This window comes from Pseudorasbora parva, chromosome 16 (genome assembly GCF_024679245.1).
Source record: "Pseudorasbora parva isolate DD20220531a chromosome 16, ASM2467924v1, whole genome shotgun sequence".
Lineage (NCBI taxonomy): Eukaryota > Metazoa > Chordata > Actinopteri > Cypriniformes > Gobionidae > Pseudorasbora > Pseudorasbora parva.
This window is the reverse complement of record NC_090187.1, coordinates 19470242-19492485: the sequence shown is the minus strand read 5'-3', so window position 1 is coordinate 19492485 and position 22244 is coordinate 19470242. Positions and strand designations below refer to the sequence as shown.

At 37.4% G+C, this 22244-nt stretch overlaps 1 protein-coding gene across 3 annotated transcripts in view; it reads left to right on the top strand.

Moving 5' to 3' along the window:
- The window catches only part of mvda (mevalonate (diphospho) decarboxylase a), a 108270-nt gene that overhangs the window by 30300 nt on the left and 55726 nt on the right, over window positions 1–22244 (top strand). For all 3 annotated transcript variants that reach the window (XM_067419925.1, XM_067419926.1, XM_067419924.1), the window contains 5 exons: window positions 231–301; window positions 428–542; window positions 637–783; window positions 865–1064; window positions 21008–21082. In XM_067419925.1, coding sequence (XP_067276026.1) covers window positions 231–301; window positions 428–542; window positions 637–783; window positions 865–1064; window positions 21008–21082 — 608 coding nt within the window. The remainder of the gene's footprint in view (window positions 1–230; window positions 302–427; window positions 543–636; window positions 784–864; window positions 1065–21007; window positions 21083–22244) is intronic.

The window sequence follows — 22244 nt, the reverse complement described above, 5'->3', positions numbered from 1 at the left end:
GGTACAAAATTTATACATATACAGCTAAACGCGTCTCTGTGTGGACGGGGCCTTAGTGACTAAGCTATTTTAAAAAACAGTAATACAATGCAGTGACAGTCGCACATTTGTAAATGTGAATTAAGTGGCTACTACTTTTTGGGGAAACTGTATCTTCTGTAAATATTTATAATATTGATTACTGAACATGTTGAGTTTTGTTGAGTTATTACTTATTGCCATTGAATCAGGGGGGAAACGTGATGAAGATCTCATTCTGCCAATCAATTCATCCCTCAGTGTGACACTGCATCAGGAACAGGTGAGTGATAGTCCCCATATAAGTAGCCCTGTCAGCATTTGTCACTGTACCACAATGCATTTTTAGAGCTCCAGATTATTAACTAAAATGCCAAGGTAACCATTATATACTATAATTGTTTTCCAGCTTAAAACAACTACAACAATTGCATGCAGCAGAAGTTTCCAGCAAGATCGCATCTGGCTGAATGGCAAGGAGGAGGATATCAGCTGCCCCAGGTTGCAGTCATGTCTTCAGGAAAGTATGTCCCTGACTTTTTGAACATTAACATTACTAGGCACTGAATGACAGTAGCTGTCATTTTGATATTAAACTGTAAAATTTTAATTCACCAGTTCGACGGTTAGCTCGCAAGAGAAGGAATACTGGTGATCCAACTTCTGATGTCAGCATAGTGTCCCATAAGGTCCATATCTGCTCTATGAATAATTTCCCCACTGCTGCAGGCCTGGCATCCTCTGCAGCAGGCTATGCCTGTCTAGGTAAGTAAAAAAATAAAAATGACGTAAAATGTGTGATATTCTGTGCTCCTGGTGATAATGTGAAAACTTGGGTTGTTTTAGTGTACACACTGTCACAGTTGTTCGGTGTGGAGGGTGAGCTGTCTGCAGTGGCGCGACAAGGCTCTGGCAGTGCATGCAGGAGTTTGTACGGTGGTTTTGTCCAGTGGAAGATGGGGGAACGGTCAGATGGAAAAGACAGTATTGCTGAACAAGTGGAATCTGAGTCATACTGGCCAGAGCTCAGAGTATTGATCCTAGTGGTGAGTGTGTGGATTTAACCCTTAGAATGCTAGCAGACACACATCTCACAGGAATCCTTTGTGTATAGTGTAGTGTATTATATTGAATGGCCGATTTCAAAACAAAGGTTATGAACACACACACACACACACACACACACACACACACACACACACACACACACACACACACACACACACACATATACATAAGATTAATATTTGAGATTTAAACCCTCTTTAAAGGGATCCCCTGGTGTTGAGACTTGTATGGCTTAATATAACATAAATGTCTCTTACTGAATTATGTAGTAGAAAACCCATGAAAGATCTACGTTATTTAAAAAATCGATTTTATATTTGGACCATGGGCGGCGCCATTTTGTTTGCGTTCTAGGTTGATGACGTAGATTGGTTGAACTCCTCAATCAGCTGGCGTTACCCGTAGCTATTTTTACCACAACGCAACTCGAAAATTGTTTCAGAGTTAAACAAAACCAATGAATTGCTTTGTAATTGTACTTAAAACACACTCAAACATACATGTGCACACAAACTCACCTACACAAACAGATCAGCGGCCGGGCACACACACCTGACAGACTGCGTTGTGTCTCAATCGAGATGTTGGGCTGCTCAGTCTCCATGACAGGGGCTGAATCCGAAATCGACCCCCTATACCCTGAAATAGGGCATTATTTGAAGGGACGGCCATTTGTAGTGTTGTCCGACATCATAGTGGACATGTTCGAGTGCAGTCATTCAGTCTCACGTTCACCGCAGTGTACAGCCGATTTACAACAGCTGTCCGACTTCACGCACCCAAACATACATGTGGACACAAACTCTCTCGCTCACACAGACTCACACACACCCCAACAGATCGGCGCGAACACACACACACACACACATATGAGGCGCGAACAGATCGGCGCGAACACACACGCACTGCGTGCGCGCATACATCACTATTCCCTGTGTTGATATCATAGATAGACTGTTGATATGCAGTAGATTAACTGTAATGCCTAATGTATCCAGCAGAGGGAAATATCTAGGTAGGATGATGGGATAAGTTAACGTGAGGAAGAGAGGCAGGATGTTTTGGTGATGATGCATGGGGTTTGTGCATTAAAGTTTGAGCACGCTCAGTGAATTAACCTCAATCTTTAAACTTTCACTTTTAAGACACAAATTACTTTCGCTACTTTTGTTCACTAATACAACTTGAAGGAGTGAATGAAGACGATCGAGTGCGTGAAGTTGGACAGCTGTTGTGTGTAAATCTGCTGTACACTCGTTATTGCCGTGGAACGTGAGACTGAATGACTGCACTCGAACATGTCCACTATGGTGTCGGACAACACTACAAATGGCCGTCCCTTCAAATAATGCCCTATTTCAAGGTATAGGGGGTCGATTTCGGATTCAGCCCCTGTCGTGGAGACTGAGCAGCCCAACTTCTCGATTGAGACACAACGCAGTCTGTCAGGTGTGTGTGCCCGCCCGCCGATCTGTTTGTGACTTGTGTAGGTGAGTTTGTGTGCACATGTATGTTTGAGTGTGTTTTAAGTACAATTACAAAGCAATTCATTGGTTTTGTTTAACTCTGAAACAATTTTCGAGTTGCGTTGTGGTAAAAATAGCTACGGGTAACGCCAGCTGATTGAGGAGTTCAACCATTCTACGTCATCAACCTAGAACGCAAACAAAATGGCGCCGCCCATGGTCCAAATATAAAATCGATTTTTTAAAATAACGTAGATCTTTCATGGGTTTTCTACTACATAATTCAGTAAGAGACATCATTTATGTTATATTAAGCCATACAAGTCTCAACACCAGGGGATCCCTTTAAAACATTAGTGTTGTGTATGTGTGTATATATAGATAGATAGATAGATAGATAGATAGATAGATAGATAGATAGATAGATAGATAGATAGATAGATAGATAGATAGATAGATAGATAGATAGATAGATAGATATAGATCAAATATGGCTGTAAAAAATAAATCTGCATTGTTTATCCTTTTGACCTTTTATTAAAAAATTCACAAAAATCTAACCCTTTTATTAAAGTAAAATAATTGAAAATGAGGGGTAAATCACATTATGAAATTAATGCTTTTCTTCAAAACACGTTGGACACAATTGTTGGTACTTTTTTATTAAATACTTTTTGCAACCTCCTTTTCCCATGATAACAGCTCTGAGTCTTCTTCTATAATGCCTGATGAGTTTGGAGAACACCTGAATAGGATTTTTCTTGAATCCCTCCCAAACAACATGTGGTGATGTAGGGGTTGTTTGATTTTTTTTTTTAAAGGTTTTCTGACCCCAAGACTCAACTAATATCTGCGATTCTCCATCTGTGATCCTTGGAGAGTCTTTGTGCCCTCGAACGTTCCTCTTCGCCGTGCATTAGGACAATATACAGACGTCCTCTTTCAGGCAGATTTGTAACATCTTTAGTTAAATAAAGCTTCTTAATTATTGCCCTGATGGTGGAAATGGGGATTTTCAATGCTTTAGCTATTTTCCTACAGCCTCTTTCTATTTTGTGAAGCTCAACAAACTTTTGCTGCACATCAGAACTATATTTTTTGGTTTCACTCATTGGCCCTCATTTATCAATCTTATGCTTACACTCCTCTCACCGCCTGATTTATTAAGCTGTGTGCACCTCTGCAATCCAGGTGTACGCAATACTTGCCCTTGATAAATTACTTTAATATATTAAAGTCTCCGCCTCCCCCACGCCCTCATTTCACGCCATGCATACACGGAAGACGGCAAAGAAGCGAAACTTCTCCGACGTGGAGATCGGGTGCGTCTCAATCATCTCACTAGTCCACTATTCAGGGCACTGATTAGGACATAAGTCAATGGGCTGACTCCCTGATCAGTGCCATGACTACTGAACTAGTGAGATGATTGAGACGCGCCAAATCAAGACCATCAGGGAAGTGGAAAAAAGCGAAATTGTTTTATTTGAGAGTTTAAAGAGTGGGAATAAAGGCGCCCACAAAAACAAAATGTGGACCTACATTAAAAGTAGGCCTACTGTTAATAGTGTAGAGGGTTGAGAAGCGCACTCGAGCGGTTTAAATAGCTGTTTGGATGAGAAATTATCACAATGCATTATTTTACAGAACATGTTTTGAAAAAAAAAATTCTGTATCACGGCACATGTAGGCTATTGGGGTGTACGAATAGTGATGATGATGTGATGGAGTACCATTCATTCATATTAATAATTGCATGACAATTGGTAAGATTCTTATTATTATGATTTTTTTTATTAATGATGCTTATTTTATTAATGATGAGTTAGAGAAGACACTACAATTAAAAACTGAACGTGTCTGTTCAATATAATGAGTGGGTCACCGCGCGAGTATCACAGCACTGAGCACTAACTGCAGGAGTGATGAGAGCTGAGGTAATCGCGACTACACTCGCGGCATACATTCACAACGCGAGTTCAGTCTGGCGCGTTTCAGTTCATGCCTTTACAAGCTTAACTTTCATAGAAATTAATTTGAGAAGTTAAAAGACTTACATTGCACACCATAGCTCCGTTTAAATGAGTGCCTGCCAGCTGAGCTCTCCCTGCAAGCCGAGTGTTATCTCCCATCCCCCATGCGCGAGTTCAAAACATGCGGAAATGGCTCCCTCTGCTGGCTGTAGTCTTTAGCCTTTGGGCAAACATTCCTCCTATGATGCAAAAATCGTCAATTTGCATCATAGGAGGAATTTTTCTAGAAATAAAATGTATAAATCTCTTGTCTCAGGGAGATATGAGGGGGGAAAGCACAATAATTTGAATATACTCCAGGGTTTCTACTGATACAAAGCCATATGCTAATCGCTGAAGTAACCCTTTAATGTACCAGAGGCAGAGATGCTCATCAATCGCTGTTTACATTGAATATAATAAAAACAACAAAAAAATCTGAATCATTCTCGCGTTTCTGGTTAATTTTATATTTTATTTGTCCCAGACAAAGAATGTCAAGCCCTTGGCTTAGGATACAGACAGCCCTGTATTCTCCTGTGACCAATGGTTTAACTGTATGCGTATTCAGAGGCAGTGAGCAACGGCCTTTCAATAATAATTGTAAGGGTGAATCGCCTATAGTGGTTCTGACTGTAGGGTTGCCGAACGACTAAAGAAACTTTATCAGCAAGATGGTAGAAAACTGTACATTTCTTGTCTATAACCACCCACTGCAACTTATACCAATGACCGAAATAAGCGCAGTTACAATAGCAAAATATGTGGGAGAGCGTTGCTTTAATGTGACTATATTGTATTGCAATAGGTAGCACTTCAAAGTCAATACCAAATCAAAACTACAGTAGTTAGCAAATCATTTATAATTGAAAGAATTGAATGACAAAATCCGGTTATGGTTACACTTAAAATGGTTACAAAATAGATGAATGGGATGATAAAAACGTATACTATTAATCATACCCAGCATGTATAGAATGTTACCTGAGAGATAGGGAGAGATAGAGAGAGATAAAAAAGATAGAAAGAGAGAGAAAAAGAGAGAGCAAAGAAGGCCCCTAGAAGCGACAGCCAGAGCAAAAGACCCAGAGCAACAGTTGCAATCTTCTTTTATCTATCCCTTGACCATGTGACTGAAACCCTGAGGCATTCAAACTAACCAATCAGACCAAACTTCCCCCACTGTACTACAGGTGTGGCACACATTTGGCCTACAGGCCTTCAACATCTCTTTGTCTTTATGAATCCCAAACGGCCCCACTGATAAGAGAGAGGGGGGTGGAACACAGTAAAACAAATGTCTTTGTTCAAAGTCAAATATCAAATATCTTTGATTATTTTGAATTCTTACATACTAAATAACTGTTAATGCGCGATAAAGTAATTGTCACCGTTAATTAATTAATGCGTTAACGCGATAATAACGCGTTAACTTGCCCAGCTCAAATATATATATTTTTCATGAGCTGTATGCCAAAATCATCAGTATTAAAACAATAAAAGACCTGAAATATTTCAGTTGAGTGCAATGAATCTAAAATATATGAAAGTTTAATTTTTACCATTACATTGTGGAAAATAATGAACTTTATCACAATATGCTAATTTTTTGAGAAGGACCTGTATATAATATGTGTGTGTGTGTGTATATATATGTATATATGTGTATATATATATATATATATATATATATATATATATATATATATATATATATATATATATATATATATATATATATATATATATGTGTATATATATATATATATATATATATATATATATATATATATATATATATATATATATATATATATATTCAGATCTTTTATTGTTTTAATGCTGATGATTTTGGCATACAGCTCATGAAATGCTATTTTTTTCAGATTGGGTTATTTCATCCAACCAATAAAAGAAAAGTGTTTTTAATACAAAAAAAGTCAACCTTCAAATAATTATGTTCAGTTATGCACTCAATATTTGGTCGGGAATCCTTTTGCAGAAATGCCTGCTTCAATACCGCGTGGCATGGAGGCAATCAGCCTGTGGCACTGCTGAGGTGTTATGGAGGCCCAGGATGCTTCGATAGCGGCCTTAAGCTCATCCAGAGTGTTGGGTCTTGCATCTCTCAACTTTCTCTTCACAATATCCCACAGATTCTCCTTGGGGTTCAGGTCAGGAGAGTTGGCAGGCCAATTGAGCACAGTAATACCATGGTCAGTAAACCATTTACCAGTGGTTTTGGCACTGTGAACAGGTGCCAAGTTGTGCTGTAAAATGAAATCTTCATCTCCATAAAGCTTTTCAGCAGATGGAAGCATGAAGCGCTCCAAAATCTCCTGATAGCTAGCTGCATTGACCCTGCCCTTGATGAAACACAGTGGACCAACACCAGCAGCTGACGTGGCACCCCAGACCATCACTGACTGTGGGTACTTGACACTGGACTTCAGGCATTTTGGCATTTCCTTCTCCCCAGTCTTCCTCCAGACCCTGGCACCTTGATTTTTGAATGACATGCAAAACTTGCTTTCATCCGAAAAAAGTACTTTGGACCACTGCACAACAGTCCAGTGCTGCTTCTCTGTAGCCCAAAAGTGTCTTGACCTGGGGAATGCGGCACCTGTAGCCCATTTCCTGCACACGCCTGTGCACGGTGGCTCTGGATGTTTCTACTCCAGACTCAGTCCACTACTTCCGCAGGTCCCCCAAGGTCTGGAATCGGTGCTTCTCCACAATGTTCCTCAGGGTCCGGTCACCTCTTCTCATTGTTCAGCGTTTTTTGCCACACTTTTTCCTTCCCACAGACTTCCCACTGAGGTGCCTTGATACAGCAATCTGGGAACAGCCTGTTCTTTCAGAAATGTCTTTCTGTGTCCTACCCTCTCACTTGAGTGTGTCAATAATGGCCTTCTGGACAGCAGTCAGGTCGGCAGTCTTACCCATGATTGCGGCTTTGAGTAATGAACCAGGCTGGGAGTTTTTAAAAGCCTCAGGAATCTTTTGCAGGTGTCTAAAGTTAATTAGTTGATTCAGATGATTAGGTTAATAGCTCGTTTAGAGAACCTTTTCATGATATGCTAATTTTTTGAGACAGGAATTTGGGGTTTTCATGAGCTGTATGCCAAAATCATCAGTATTAAAACAATAAAAGACCTGAAATATTTCATTTGGAGTGCAATGAATCTAAAATATATGAAAGTTTAATTTTTATCATTACATTATGGAAAATAATTAACTATCACAATATGCATTTTTTTTAGAAGGATCTGTGTGTGTTGATAGATAGATAGATAAAATAATAACCAACGATAAGAACAAAGGTAAACTAAAGCAGTTATAAAAAGATTATGTATAGATAAGATAAGGTGCGTCAGTTGGACGTACAGTGGCACAGTGCTCATTCAATAAACGCACAGCTAAACGGATGTGTTTTGAGTCTGGATTTGAGTAGGGCTACTGTTGGAGCACATCTGATCTGTTCAGAAAGCTGGTTCCAACTACGGCTTGCATAATAGCTAAAAGCAGACTCTCCTTTGAGTGAACTCTTGGTATCTAGCTGACTTGATCCTGCTGATCTGAGCGATCTGTTGGGTTTGTATTTAATCAGAATATCTGCAATGTTTTGAGGTCCTAGGTTAGTTTAACCCATTTAGTGATTTATAAACAAGTAATAATACTTTTAAAGCGATCCTAAATTTAATTGGAAGCTAGTGTAAAGACCTGAGGACTGGTGTGATAAGGTCATATTTTCTGGTTCTGCTCAGAATCCTGGCTGCTGCATTCTGTATGAGCTGCAGCTGTCTAATGGTCTTTTTGGGAAGGCCGGTGAGAAGACTATTACAATAGTCAACCCTGCTGGTGATGAAAGCATGAACGAGTTTCTCTAAGTCTTGCCTGGAAGCAAAGCATCTAATTCTTGCAATATTTTTCAGATGATAGTATGCTGATTTTGTTATTGCTTTAATATGACTACTGAAACACAGGTCTGACTCCAAAATTACACCAAGATTGCTGACTTGATTTTTTGTTATTAGACCTTTAGCCTCAAGATATACATTCACCTTGAGAATTTCATCTTTGTTTCCAAATGTAGTGATTTCAGTTTTGTCTTTGTTTAACTGAAGCACATCCAGTTTTGGCACATCCAGTTGTTAACTTCATCAATGCATTTGCACAGGGAATCAATGGGGCTGTAGTCATTAGGTGATAGTGCTAAGTAGTTCTGGGTATCATCAGCATAGCTGTGGTAAGCAATTTTGTTGTTTGTCATTATTTAGTTCAGTGGCAGCATATACAGTTTGAACAGGAGTGGTGTAAGAATTGACCCTTGTGGGACTCTGCATTTCATAGATTTCCACTCAGACTTAGGCCATCCTTAAAAATATTCTTGTTTGCCGTAACCCGACCGACCCTGTCAATTTAGGGCCGACTCAGTATTGTTTTCTTTTTTTTCCTTTTAGTCCGACCGACTTGCCGGTTGTAAATTTGCCTTAAGACCGACCAATTTCTTTTTTTTCTCTTCAAACAACTAATAAAAAAAGTAATAAAATAATAAGAATTATATTTTAGTAAGTATTATAAATAAATTGCCTAGGCCTACATACAAATGAAGGCTACCTTCGTTCTTTTATAGAAAAACCCATGACTCATCTATGTTTACACTATGGTTAACGGATGTCACACTATGGCCTGTGCGTTCGTTTCGGCTCATACCCTCATTCACTGTAACGTTAGACTATTAACGTTAAAGCCCTGTCGGAGATTTCGCTGCATTTTGTGACAGGAGTCAGGACCATGGACACACGTTACACACACCAGGCAAGTGCATTGCAGAGGGGAGGGCTTTGGGGGTTTGAGCCCCTTCCCTTTTTGAAAGTTAATCAAATGTGCCAATCTCAACATTCATCATTACTATATTGTGGACAATAAAACAGAATTTGAATTATAATTAATATAACAACGTGTACAAAACAGTAACAAATGGCGGAAAAGCCGTTTATCTTGTATCTGTCAGTCTGAAATGTCGTTGTCATAACGCGTTGCTATGGGTAGAGTGTGTTTTGCTCGACTACGCGCAGCACAGCACGTGGTGGGAGCGGGCACTGGTTGTAACTTATGTTTTGCAAAAATGCTTTATGTATGGTTCTGTCAATGGATACACGTGCTGGTTCCTCAGTGATAGGCTACACTACAACAGCGATAATAAAAGAAAAACGTGGGCGAAACGGTCTATCTTTGTAAACTGTGTTCAATGCATGTGAGTGCTGCCGTATGACCAGTCATTTCCGCCATCATCACCCATATTCGCCAGAAGATGCGAATAAAATCTCAGACCTGCCAACATGTACGCATTTTTCGTACTCAGCACGCATTTAGACTCTTAAGTACGCTTGTACGATTCGCTGCTCTCTTGGTACACATTTTGTTGCATCTCGCATTTCGCCGGTTTCAGTGCAAATTGCAATCCATGACGTTGATTCTGCTGCTGAGCCACAGTGTGTAAAGCTTTCGCCCAATCAGAGCGCTTCATTTTAACCCTCCGCATCTGCCCCTCCTAGTCAAATGCTTCGCGCCCGCACGTGTTCAGGGACTCTAGCAGGCCGGTCGGATAACTGCAGGCTTACATGCCACGGCTGAACCGCCTCATAGAGATGCGCGGTTGACGGTAGCAGCCGCGGATCGGGCCGATGACGTGACGGAATATTATATTTAAATTAAATTAAGGGCGGGTGGCAGTTGAACCAATCACATGAAATACATTGTTAAATATTGTTACAGCGCCTGGTAACAATATTAGGCAAGCTATGAGACCAGCTGGAGGCCTCCATCTCGTAGATGAGACTGCCTGGGTTATTTTGTTATGATATTAGTCTAGTTATATTTTAAAACAGCCAGTCATTGTAGCCATTCATTCGGGGAAAAGGCATTTAAAACATAGACAGATTATGGAGTTATATCAAATGACATCGGGCAATGGCAGCGCGAGATGTTCAGAAGAGCAAGAGCTAAACTTCTATAAGCTCAATAACATCCACAGCAAAAAAAAAAAAAAAGAAAAAAAAGAAGGAAAGAAACATAGTCGGAAAACTTTGCCCATTAATTAGATGTGCAAGGCAAGCAGGAGAGTTTTGGGGTTGTTATGGACAATTAAAAATGTGAACATGCACGTTGCACTGTTGTGCGGTGGACTTGCAGCGAATTTTAGTGAATGAATAGAGGAAGCGTTTTAATATCGTTGCTCCATAGCTTGTTTCTTGTATGATTGTTTGGCCTGCTGGTATAAAATAATTTGCACTATCTGCCTGAAAAAGACATGCTCTCTTTACCATTCAGTCAAAATTACTGGTTTAATTTCTTCAGGCTCGTCCTAGTCGTCACCCTGACATGACAGTGCGTTAATAGCCTATAATGTCAATGACTTATTTTATTCAAGAATTCTTTCTTTTTGCAATAGGCATTAATTAGCAGTGGGCTAAATAACAGCATGTTGAAATTATGTGCCAAATTACGTCTTTTATTACAATGATAAAATTGTACAGTAGCCTATTCAGGTAAGGTCAGGTTTGCTGATGCGCGTTTTATTTAGGCTATTTATTTATTTTTGTCCCTGTGCGCCGATCGGAGACGGAGTTTTCTGATGATATTCTGGGGATACAATGTTAGCCAATAGCTCATGCTTTGGTGAGGTAGTCAGGTTTTTTGCGTTCATTTTTATTTCCTTTGCAGTACAGGCTCTTTTTTTTGTATATGGCAGTGTAAACAGTTCAATAACTCTTATTTAAAGGCTTACTGTAGGCCATAACGTTAGTCAATTCCATTAGGCTACGTTTGCAAGAAGGATCAACTGTCAAAAAATGGGAGTTTTATTTAAATGCATATCAGTAAATATTTTAATGTTTTTACTCTACAGTTGTTTAGTTGTGTTAAATTAAATTAATTTATTAATTTAAATTCATATATAATTTGATTAAATATTAAATGAAATTTACATTGTACATTAGTAACAATATTTACTGTATATAATAGCAACATTTTATGTCAAATTCAAATAAAAGAAAATCTACTTTTCTCAGTTTTCATAGTGAAAATATGAAATGTGCCATAGTTTAGTGGAAGATTGCTGCCATCTACTGGAAAACAAACACTTTTGCTATTGTGAATAGTTTGTGCATGAATGCTAGATGTTATTATGTCTTGCTCTTTGTGTTTAGGCTGTCTTTGGTTCTATTTGTGTATGATGATTCACCATCACCAGCCTTTGTTTATAATATCATGAACACAATGATGGAATGGGTTGTGATGCAAGGTTTGTTTTCAATTCGATGTTGGGAGTTATTGGAGTAATTGTATAACATTTATGGTCTACTTGTATTTGGTTATGGAGTAACTAATAAATCTTAATTGGTGAAAGTATATTATGTGCATATTATGTATTATGGAGTTCATAGATTTATCATAGATGAGGTATCAGATTTCTCACTGGCAGGTGGGCAGCGGTGAAGCGCACATTGGCGGTGGGCTGTCGGTGCGCGCTGGGGGCCCGCGTTGGGGGGGGGGGGGGTAGTACTCATCAAATTTCTTCAAGGTTGGCAGGTCTGAAAACTCTGCAGTGTGAGAAGCTGTCTCTGTGCGCTCGTCCAAAAGTGCGCACACGTCTCACAGCGCGCAAATATTGAGTTCTCTTTCAAGTCTTGCGCTTGAACGGACAAACTCACACAAAAAGTATGTCAACATGTTGATCTTGATGAGTATCCAAGCAGAAATAGTCTGTATATGCCCTAAGTGAACTGTATACAGTCGAGAAAGACGATGCATTTCCCTATATTAGGTCTTAAAGGGGCAGTAGCCTTTACTGCTGTCTGATTAATGTCAAACAAAAGAGAAGGACATCACTCACTGCTCTTGATTGAATTGCTTTTGTAAGTTTAATAAGGATTAATCTTTAATTTAAACAGTTAAATGTGCAGTTATTTTACATTTGATTAATTTTTTCAAATTTTCTACCTAAAAAACTAATGTTAGACCTACCTGAAAAATCTGAAAAGCATTGTTTGTGCTGCTGCTTGTATTTAATTTTTTTTCTTCTTATTTTCTTTATTTTGACAGTCTTTCCCTGAGAATGGCAAATAATAATAATTCATTAAAATTTTATAGCCTTTTTCTAGACACCCAAAGCGCTTTACATATAGAAGGGGAAATCTCCTCAGCCACCACCACCACCACCACCACCAAATACCAAACCGTACTGAAACGGAAACAGTTGTGTTTCCTGGAGAAAAATAATATCAGAGTTCAGATTCTTAAGATGAGAGAACACTCTAGATCGCTTAACTGGCCCTCATAAGCCTCGAACATTCCAACTGACTAGTTTGACAGAAAAATGTCTTGGGTTATGTATATAACACTTGTTCCAGAAAGGGAACGAGACACTGCGCCGTCAAGTGACGACACTCTGGGGAACACCCTCGGCGTGAGGTCTCTGAAGTATGAATGAAATCTGCCACCAATCTGATTGGTGCTACGTCAGGACGTAGTAGGTGACTGCATACGCGGAAGCTATAAGAAGGCACCGTCTCATACTACAGACAGACTTTGCGATGAAGCGAGCGCTCTACGTGAAGGTGGCTTTTCGAAGCTCAGTAATATCGTCCGGGGACGGACCCTCTCCCTCATTGAGCTCCTTTAAGAGCTCTGCTTGGTAGGCCTGCAGTACCGCCATGGTGTGCAGGCAACTACCAGCACACTCGGCCGCTCGATATGCCCTGCCCACCAGGGACGACTTGTCCCTGCATGGCTTGGTGGGCAAAACTGGGGCTTTCAGGGACAAATCGCTCGCTAGTGCCTCCTCGACGTGAGGCAGCGTCCCGTAACCAGCCTCTGACGCGCCCATGACACACCCGAAATCTAGCACCGGGGGGTTCGATAGGCGTGCCGAGTACGGTTTTTCCCACGATTTGCAACTCGTTGTGCAAATCTGGGAAAAACGGCAAGCCCCTGCGTGGCGGTTGAACACGCTTTTTGAAAAAGCGTCCATCCAGCTAGCTCGCAGGCTGTACTTCGACCTTTTCCTGTGAACGAGTGGTGTATTTGACATTTATTTGCAAGTTAGACAGTAGCAAAAACAGTATTTGATAGTATCAGAGTCAGATATATTAAGGGTAATTTGTAAATACTTTATCTGATTTAAAAAATATATATGTATATATAAAATGTTATTTATACATAATGTATATTATATAAATGATTTTCTGATATTAGCCTAATATAAATAATTAGTCTCCAATAATGTGTTTTAGTTTTTTGCATACTTAGGCCTACTCAGTTATGGATTTAATATTTCACAACTAATTTTATGGAATTATGTAATAAGAAATAAACACATTTTTACAAATGTCAACACATTCCTTCTAGAGTTGCCTAAACGTTTCACCATGGCAGACAGCAGCATGTGTAGGCAACTGGACGTAACACAACCCTATGGACACAATATACAGCAACATGTTCCGTGACAGTGTCACTTATACATGCCACTATCCACTATCCACTGACACAAGTTTAAGTGACACATGCCACTATCCACTGACAAGTTTAAGTGACACATGCCACTACACATGTACCTTCTTGTACAGATTTGATTTTACTCTGTTGAAGGCTGCGCGCTTCCTGGCGACTCCCGTGCTGAAGTCCTTGTAGATCTTTATGGCATGACCTTGACAAGATATATCTTTGTGTTCCTTGGCCCAGCGCAGTACAGTGTCTTTATCCACAAACCTGTGGAATCGGACTATGATCGGCCGTGGTCGATCGCCTTGACAGGGCTTAGGCGCCAGACTTCGATGAGCGCGATCAATTTCAGGGGGGCTGACAGAACGTCTTTCATAGTTTTAAAGAAAATGTCAGTGACTAATTCTTTTGGGTTTCTGCCTTCAATTCCCTCAGGGAGACCCACCACCCGCAAATTTTGCCATTTCGACCGGGAAACCAGATCGTCCACCACAGAACCAAGCGTTGCATTTAAGTCCGAAGCTGTCGTTAATTTAGACTTTAACGAAGTGGTCTCCATCTCCGAAATGGTGGTGGTGTGCACGGCCAAAGTGCTATGGATGCACTCCAGAGATGTTTGTAAAGGGGATAATAAGAGTTCAACAAAGCTGTGAATTCGTCCGACAAACTTCACCTCGACTTCTCGAGCTCTGACACGAGCACTTCTACCGTTAAAGAAGTTGGCGCCGCCTCCATGTCAGATGCGTCGTCCTCTTTGCTCGAAGTTTCTTGGTTTTTAGCATTGCCAGGCTTAGTATTTTTGCCCATTTCTGTATTAGCTCTGTTCTAGGGCTGTACAATATTGGAAAAAAATTACATTGCAATATTTTTTCCCCCAATGATATATATTGCGATATTGAGAGCCATCAATCCAGGCTAAAGTCAATAATTACCATTCCATGATATTAATAATTTCAGAAATAAGCGAGCTTCATTACAAGTGACAAAAAGACATGTTGGAAATAGGGCTGGGCGATATGGAGCAAAAAATTTATCTCGATATATTTTGCTATATCTCTATACGATATATATATATCGATATCTTTACAGGAAAAATAACCCCCTAAAAACTACAGCAAAAACAAATATGCCAAATACCACAAATTCTTTTTTTTATTTGTTGAAGTGCAAAGAGGTAGTCAGTTCATGTAGGAACAAAGTGCTTTTGCGACATTTAAAAAAAAAAACTTCCCTGATTACATAAATAATAATAATTTAACTGTAAAAGAAAATAAATAATATTGCCTTCTTTTCATTTATTTGATGCTTTCAAAAGATGAATCAAAGACTCCCTTTTTTACACTTAAAGTAAACAGTAAGCATTTTGCAGAAAGATGGGGGCATGACTGAGATATAAATAAACTGATTTTGTCATAACACCACTTCCTGTTAAATTTGTATCAAAATTCAAACAGTGATGTTTGTCATGAGTTTGACAAAATTCAAACTCATTATGAGGATCATGTAGGCTACACATGAGCTGAATTTCACTTATTTTCCAGTTACAGAAAGAAATATGAACGTCAGAAGGTAGGCTATATGATAATATGATACAGTACAACTTACAGAAGAGCACCGCGTGTCTCAGGACACCCAGGTTGTCGTGTTTTTCCCTCTTGGTTAAAACATGAATAGACCTAATAATCATAATCCCGTGATAAAGCTGACAAAATAATAATAGTAATGATATTGCAATACTTTTTAAATGTTTTCAAATGATCAGTGGTGGAATGTAACGAAGTACAAATACTTTGTTACTTTACTTAAGTACATTTTTTACGTATCTGTACTTTACTTAAGTAGAATAAATAGTGCATACTTTTTACTTTTACTTCGTTACATTTTGCAGCAAATATTTTACTTTCTATTCCACTACATTTCTACAACGTTTCGTTACATTTTCATTACATTTTTTGATCAGTTTCAGGGCTCAAGATTAAGGCTTGCCCGGATAATAATATATAATGTACGTTATAGGCTAATGAATTGACGGTTGCGCTGTTGAGGCTCGCGCAGCCTCTCGAGGAGAAATGGAAACAAATCAGCCCCGCTCACACAAAGAAACTCAGTAACATACTGCATTAAAAATTCAAAATGTTTAGTTTTTATATTTTATAACAGTTAAAAAAAACATCACATGACAGGACCAACGAGTGTAGTTTTCCTGAATACCATCACGACAGAAAATGTGACACTGATTTAATTTGACAGTTCCATAAACAATTAATTAACATCAAGTCACTTACATTTTATTGATTGCTTTATTGCTTTTGTTCTATTTCAGCAGCGAAAATATTTCCAAGATCAGATTTCCATTCCACATCTGAACCATAACGTATTGCACAGCAACAGTGCGTTACTGAATCAAAGATTCAATGCCCTATTCATAAACGACTGCCTCGTTTATGAACGAATCAGCCGTTTGAACGAATCGACTCAATGACTCTCTCATAAGGATTCACCTGCCGCCATCTACTGGTGGTTTAGTTAACTTTTTTTTGTTAAAACAATCTCAAAGCATTATTTAGTGCAGTTGTAATTTTTCAGTGTTAATTATTTAATTTGATTGGTAACAACCCTATTGTATCTTATGCTAATTTAATTTATTAATCAAATTTAAGAATATAAAGGGAAAGCTGAAGCAAAGCCTATATTTAATAAGATTAGGGGAAAATGTCCTTTATAAAAGGTAAAAATATCATAAATATGAAGATTTAAATACATCAAAGCGGATGAGAATGTTGCTTCAGAAAAATGACATTTAACTTTGCAGATAACCAGAATTGTAAGTCAGAATGTAAACTAGGCAACAGATGGTAAGAACAATTACATTAACCCAAAACTAACTCAATTAAAATGCCACCGCTCATACTGTTTTCTTCTTTTTAATTATTAGAATTAGACATTAAGAGAATACATTTTTATGCAAGTACTTTTACTTTTAATACTTAAAGTACATTTAAAATCAGGTGCTTTTTACTTGTTACTTAAGTAGGGTTGTCGTTGTATTACTTCTACTTTTACTAAAGTAAATATATTTCTGGTTACTTGTACTTAAGTACTGAGATTCAGTACTTCCTCCACCACTGCAAATGATATGCGATCATTTTGAATAAAATTCGAAAACCATGCGATCAGTTAGACACAAAATAAACTGGCATGATTGGGACCGCATTTCGCACCGTGTCAATCACCTGACTGTGGGTGAAACTTGCGATTTGAGCTATGATGAACATTAATATTTCTTCATGAATTTTAGCAAGCAGTTGTGTTAGAAGGAAAACATGGTCTCTAAACTGAGTCCTGAACAACGTTCGCGCTTGTCAACATGATAACTAATCCTCACCTGGTTGCGGAAGCAAGTTGAGACAACACGCGAGGGGAGGGGGAATAAAAGTAAGAGGCGGGAGGCACGCGAGTGGGGCCGAGCACAGCACAGGGAAGGCAAACAAGCAAAGTGGCGGAATCAGAATTAAATATAAACAATATATCGATATATACGATCTGTCCAAATCCATATAGAGTTGAAAAAATATCTTGATATATTTTAAATATCGAGATATCGCCCACCCCTAGTTCGAAAGTTTGTGTAAACATGAAACTAAACCTCAGCAGGTGACCGTCTTAATGAGTGAGTCACTGAGTCGTTCATTCAAACGCTGAATCGTCCACGCTTGTTGTTATGAGTGAGACGTGTTATAGTTCTGCTGTGAACGATTTTAACTGCTGAAATAGAACAAAAACACTAAATATTGCTTCTAAAATGTAAGTGACTGTTAAGTTAATGTTAATTAGTTGTTTATGGAACTGTCATATGAAATCAGTGTCATTTACAGTCGTGATGGTATTCAGGAAAACGCTTAAGTGTTGTAATTTCTCCTCGAGAGGCTGCACGAGCGTCAACAGCGCGACCTTATTATCGTCAGTTCATTATATATTATTATCCACTATCGATCGCCACTTACACTAAATTAATGCAAAAACATTCTTGCATTTTGGGCATTCGCTAGTTATTTTTTGTTTTAATTCGGCTCTTGTCCGTCAGGCAAGTAAAACTCTCTTTCACTTGTCCCTTCAAGCGTTAATGTTGAGCCCTGCTTTGTATTCGTCGTAAAGATCTTTGAGGTGCCGTTTTAAGTGATCAGACAAATTGGTGGTGTTTTCTGGTTTTGTGGCCACAAGACACTCCATGCAGTACCTCTTTTTGTTCAACATCCTCCTAGCCGAAATAGTCCCATAAAGATAATTTCTGGTATGAACCTTTTTTTCCACATCTTCGGATCCTCTTTGTTGCGCATTTTAGCAGTGAATGTTTGGCCGTGAGCGGTGAGCAGCGGCACAGCGAACCAATCACTGTGCAGGCATGAGGAGCGTGCATGTCACTCCAGCAACAAACTCGTGTTTACTGTGTGCTACCGTTCTCTTAATACACCATGGGCTACTACCCTTCACATTGCATGTTCCGGCGATGTGACTATCGCACACGCGCACATCGCGATGTCGATGTTAAAACAGAATATCGTTCAGCCCTACTCTGTTCCCTAATCACCAAAGACACTGTATCCCGTCCAAATTATAAGAAAAGACAGCTTTAAAAAGTAATAATTAAGCAAAAATGTCGGAGCACAGACACCGTGTGACCTGTCACTACATCGTGAAACCGGAAGCCCCCACGTGCTTATTATTCTTATTATTCGTTACTGGACGACATCAGGATAAAGCACACGATCGTTTTGGTGTCTATTAAAGCTTTTCTTTGACTAACAAGGAAGTTTTCAGCTCTGAAACTTACAGGATAATCTTATATTACCATGACCTTTTATATATCAAAATAATAATAATAATAATAATAATGAATTTTATTTGTAAAGCACTTTACATTTTTACAATCTCAAAGTGCTACAAAACACCAAGTGGTAGTAAATAGCCACTTTTAAAAATAAAAATAAAAATAAAATAAATTAAAAAATAAAAATAATATATATATATATATATATATATATATATATATATATATATATATATATATATATATATATATATATATATATACACACACATATATATATATATATATATATATATATATATATATATATATATATATATATATATATATATATATATATATATATAAATATATATATATATATATATATATATATACATACACATACATATATATATATATATATATATATATATATATATATATATATACATATATACATATAACACAATAAAACCTATAAAACACATTTATTCGAAAGCTTGTGTAAAAATATATGTTTTAAGGTTTCGTTTAAAAACATCAATAGTCTGTGGGGCCCTCAGGTAGTCCGGCAGGGCATTCCACAGCCTCGGAGCTGCCGATGAAAAGCTAAAGGGAAAGTTTTCTCAATTGATTTGATTTCTCAATTCATCACCCCTTTAAAATGTTTATTAATTTGACAACTAGTAATTTATCATTCTTTAAAAAAAAATTGCTTTAGCATAAATGCATTTTTGTCTTTTAACAGACCAGCTTACAACTTTAATGATGCATCGATGAATTATATATTCATTATTTACTATTAGTTTGATCATTTTTTTTATAACTATCAATTGTTTATTGAGATAATGGTACACTGACATTTCAGTGATTAATAATATATTTACCAGTAACTTAATAACTATTTACTAATGATCTGTTTGATTATTTTATGTTATGCTGTTTTTTTTAAAGATAACTTATGACAGATTTGCAAATTGTTAGCATATTACTTAATCATTTATGAACATAATCATAAATTGTAAATTATTAGTTTATCATTAACTAATCAATTGTAAATTACATATATAACTAAATCTACTAAATATATGTAAAATAATGAACATATCTCTAATTAATCATTTATGAATGCATAGTAATGTTTTATAAATTATTATTTAAACATTTACTAATCACTTGTAAATGACTTGTAACGGAATTGTACAAAACATACATTAAATGTTAGCATATCACTTGATAATCATTTATGAATGTTTTATAAATGATTAGTTCATCATTAATTAACCACTTATAAATGACTTAAAACTGAACGTAATTATTAAGTGTTACGGAATTTTTATTCACATGGTCATGTATGTTTATTTATCTATTTATTTTTTGCAGTCTGACTTGTACACATGGCCACTTGAATCTGGCATTTAAAACAGTTGGATAACACATAACCGAATGGAACAGAGCGGTTTTGAGAGAGGTTTTTTTATTTTATATAAAAAAATAGTTGCAGTAAATACACAGTCAAAGCAACTGAAATGAATACAGTGGTGTGCTTAATTACAATAATTTGCAGAAATATCACTTTTGAGTTGGCCAGCGACTCTTTTTTTATTTCGTTATAGGATATCTGTCACATGTACATGGATATGTCACGTATACATAGATTAACAATTTATTATTTAAAAACATTGTATTAAACATCAAATGTACTTCGCTGGATCTACTTATTTACCAGAAACTTTAATACAAAGAAAATTAGTTCCACCTCCAAATGTAGTGAAAATTCACTAGTGACCAATTATAGCATCTTAAAACATGCACTTTCGCTCTGAGATCTATTTTGATAGGTACTAATGGGTCTAATACTGATGGGTCTAATCTGAGGGCACCTCTTTTAAAAAAAGGACAAAAAAACGTTTCTTTTTAGGAGAAATTATGACTTTTAAATATTAAATCTATTAGCATTTTACAATTTTTAAATGATCTTAACTGTAGCACTTTGAGATTGGTTCCAAATGTAAAGTGCAATACAAATAAAACGTATTTATTATTATTATTATTATTATTATTATTATTATCATTATTTGTCAGCTACTCATTTATGTATCTGATATGAAAACTTTTTCTCTTAGGTGAGTGCTGAGCAGAAAACTGTTGGGAGCACGTCTGGAATGCACACTAGTGTGGAAACAAGTCAACTTCTGAAGGTACAAATGTTTCATCATTTCTGTTTGTTTTTACTAGGGGGTGTATTTCAGCAATAATGCTGTTTGATCTATAGAGCGTTATAAATTCTCAGAACTCCGTCTATGGCAAGCCTTAGAAACTAGGACACGTATTTTAAACTAAATGAGATACACAATAGGGAGCCAGTGCAGTTACTGAAGGATGGCAGTGATGTGAGCTGATTTTGTTTTTGTTCACGTTTCTTAACTAGTTGTAAGCTATTAAGGGCTTTAAGTGGGTAGGCCACAAAACAAAGAGTTACAAAAGTCCAGACGCAAGGTTATAAAAGCATGGAAAACAGTTTCGGCATCTTTAAAATTGAGTTTATAAAGTTTGTAAACGGACAATCTTGCGAAGTTGGAAAAATAGGATATAACAAGCTGGCTGATATGTAGTTCAAAGCATAATTTGGAATCATATAGTACCCCTAGATTCCATATAGTGGGTGATAGATGAACTATATGAATAATGTTGGGAAAAGACAAGGGATTTAGAGCCTACTAATAAAAGGATATTCGGTTTTGTCAATATTTAGTTTTAAGAAGATTTGAACCATCCATACTTTGTGATCTTGTAAACAGGAAGTGATGGAAGTGGGAGGGAAAACAGTATTGGGCTGAAATGTAAGATAGATAGTACATATGGAAATTAAGACCATGATGCTGGATGATCTCACCAAAAGGAAGCATATAGATTAGAAATAGAAGTAGATCAAGAACGGATCTTTGATATACACCACAGGAAACAGTGACAGAGTGAGATTTGTTTATTAATGCTAATAAATTGTTGCCTGTCCAAGAGAATGAATATGAAGTTGTGCAATCCTCCATTTTTACATTATTCATGAGTAGAAAAATCTCTTGTTGAGAAGAACAGTTCAAATGATACAGCTGCAACTGTGTGTAAATCCATGAAGATCATGCTAACCAGAAAAAGACCAGATATGAATAAGTCTCATTGCCTTGCACAATTTGAGACAAACAGCCCTCACAAATTGCTGTAAAAAAGCTACACTAGATGACCACACGCTAGCCAGGACCAAGGAGATACGATCGTCAAAACCATATGGAAAACAACTCTCTGAGAGAGTAGAAATTCAATCACTGGTATAGCCCAACACAAGACTTGAGATCATGTGACCGT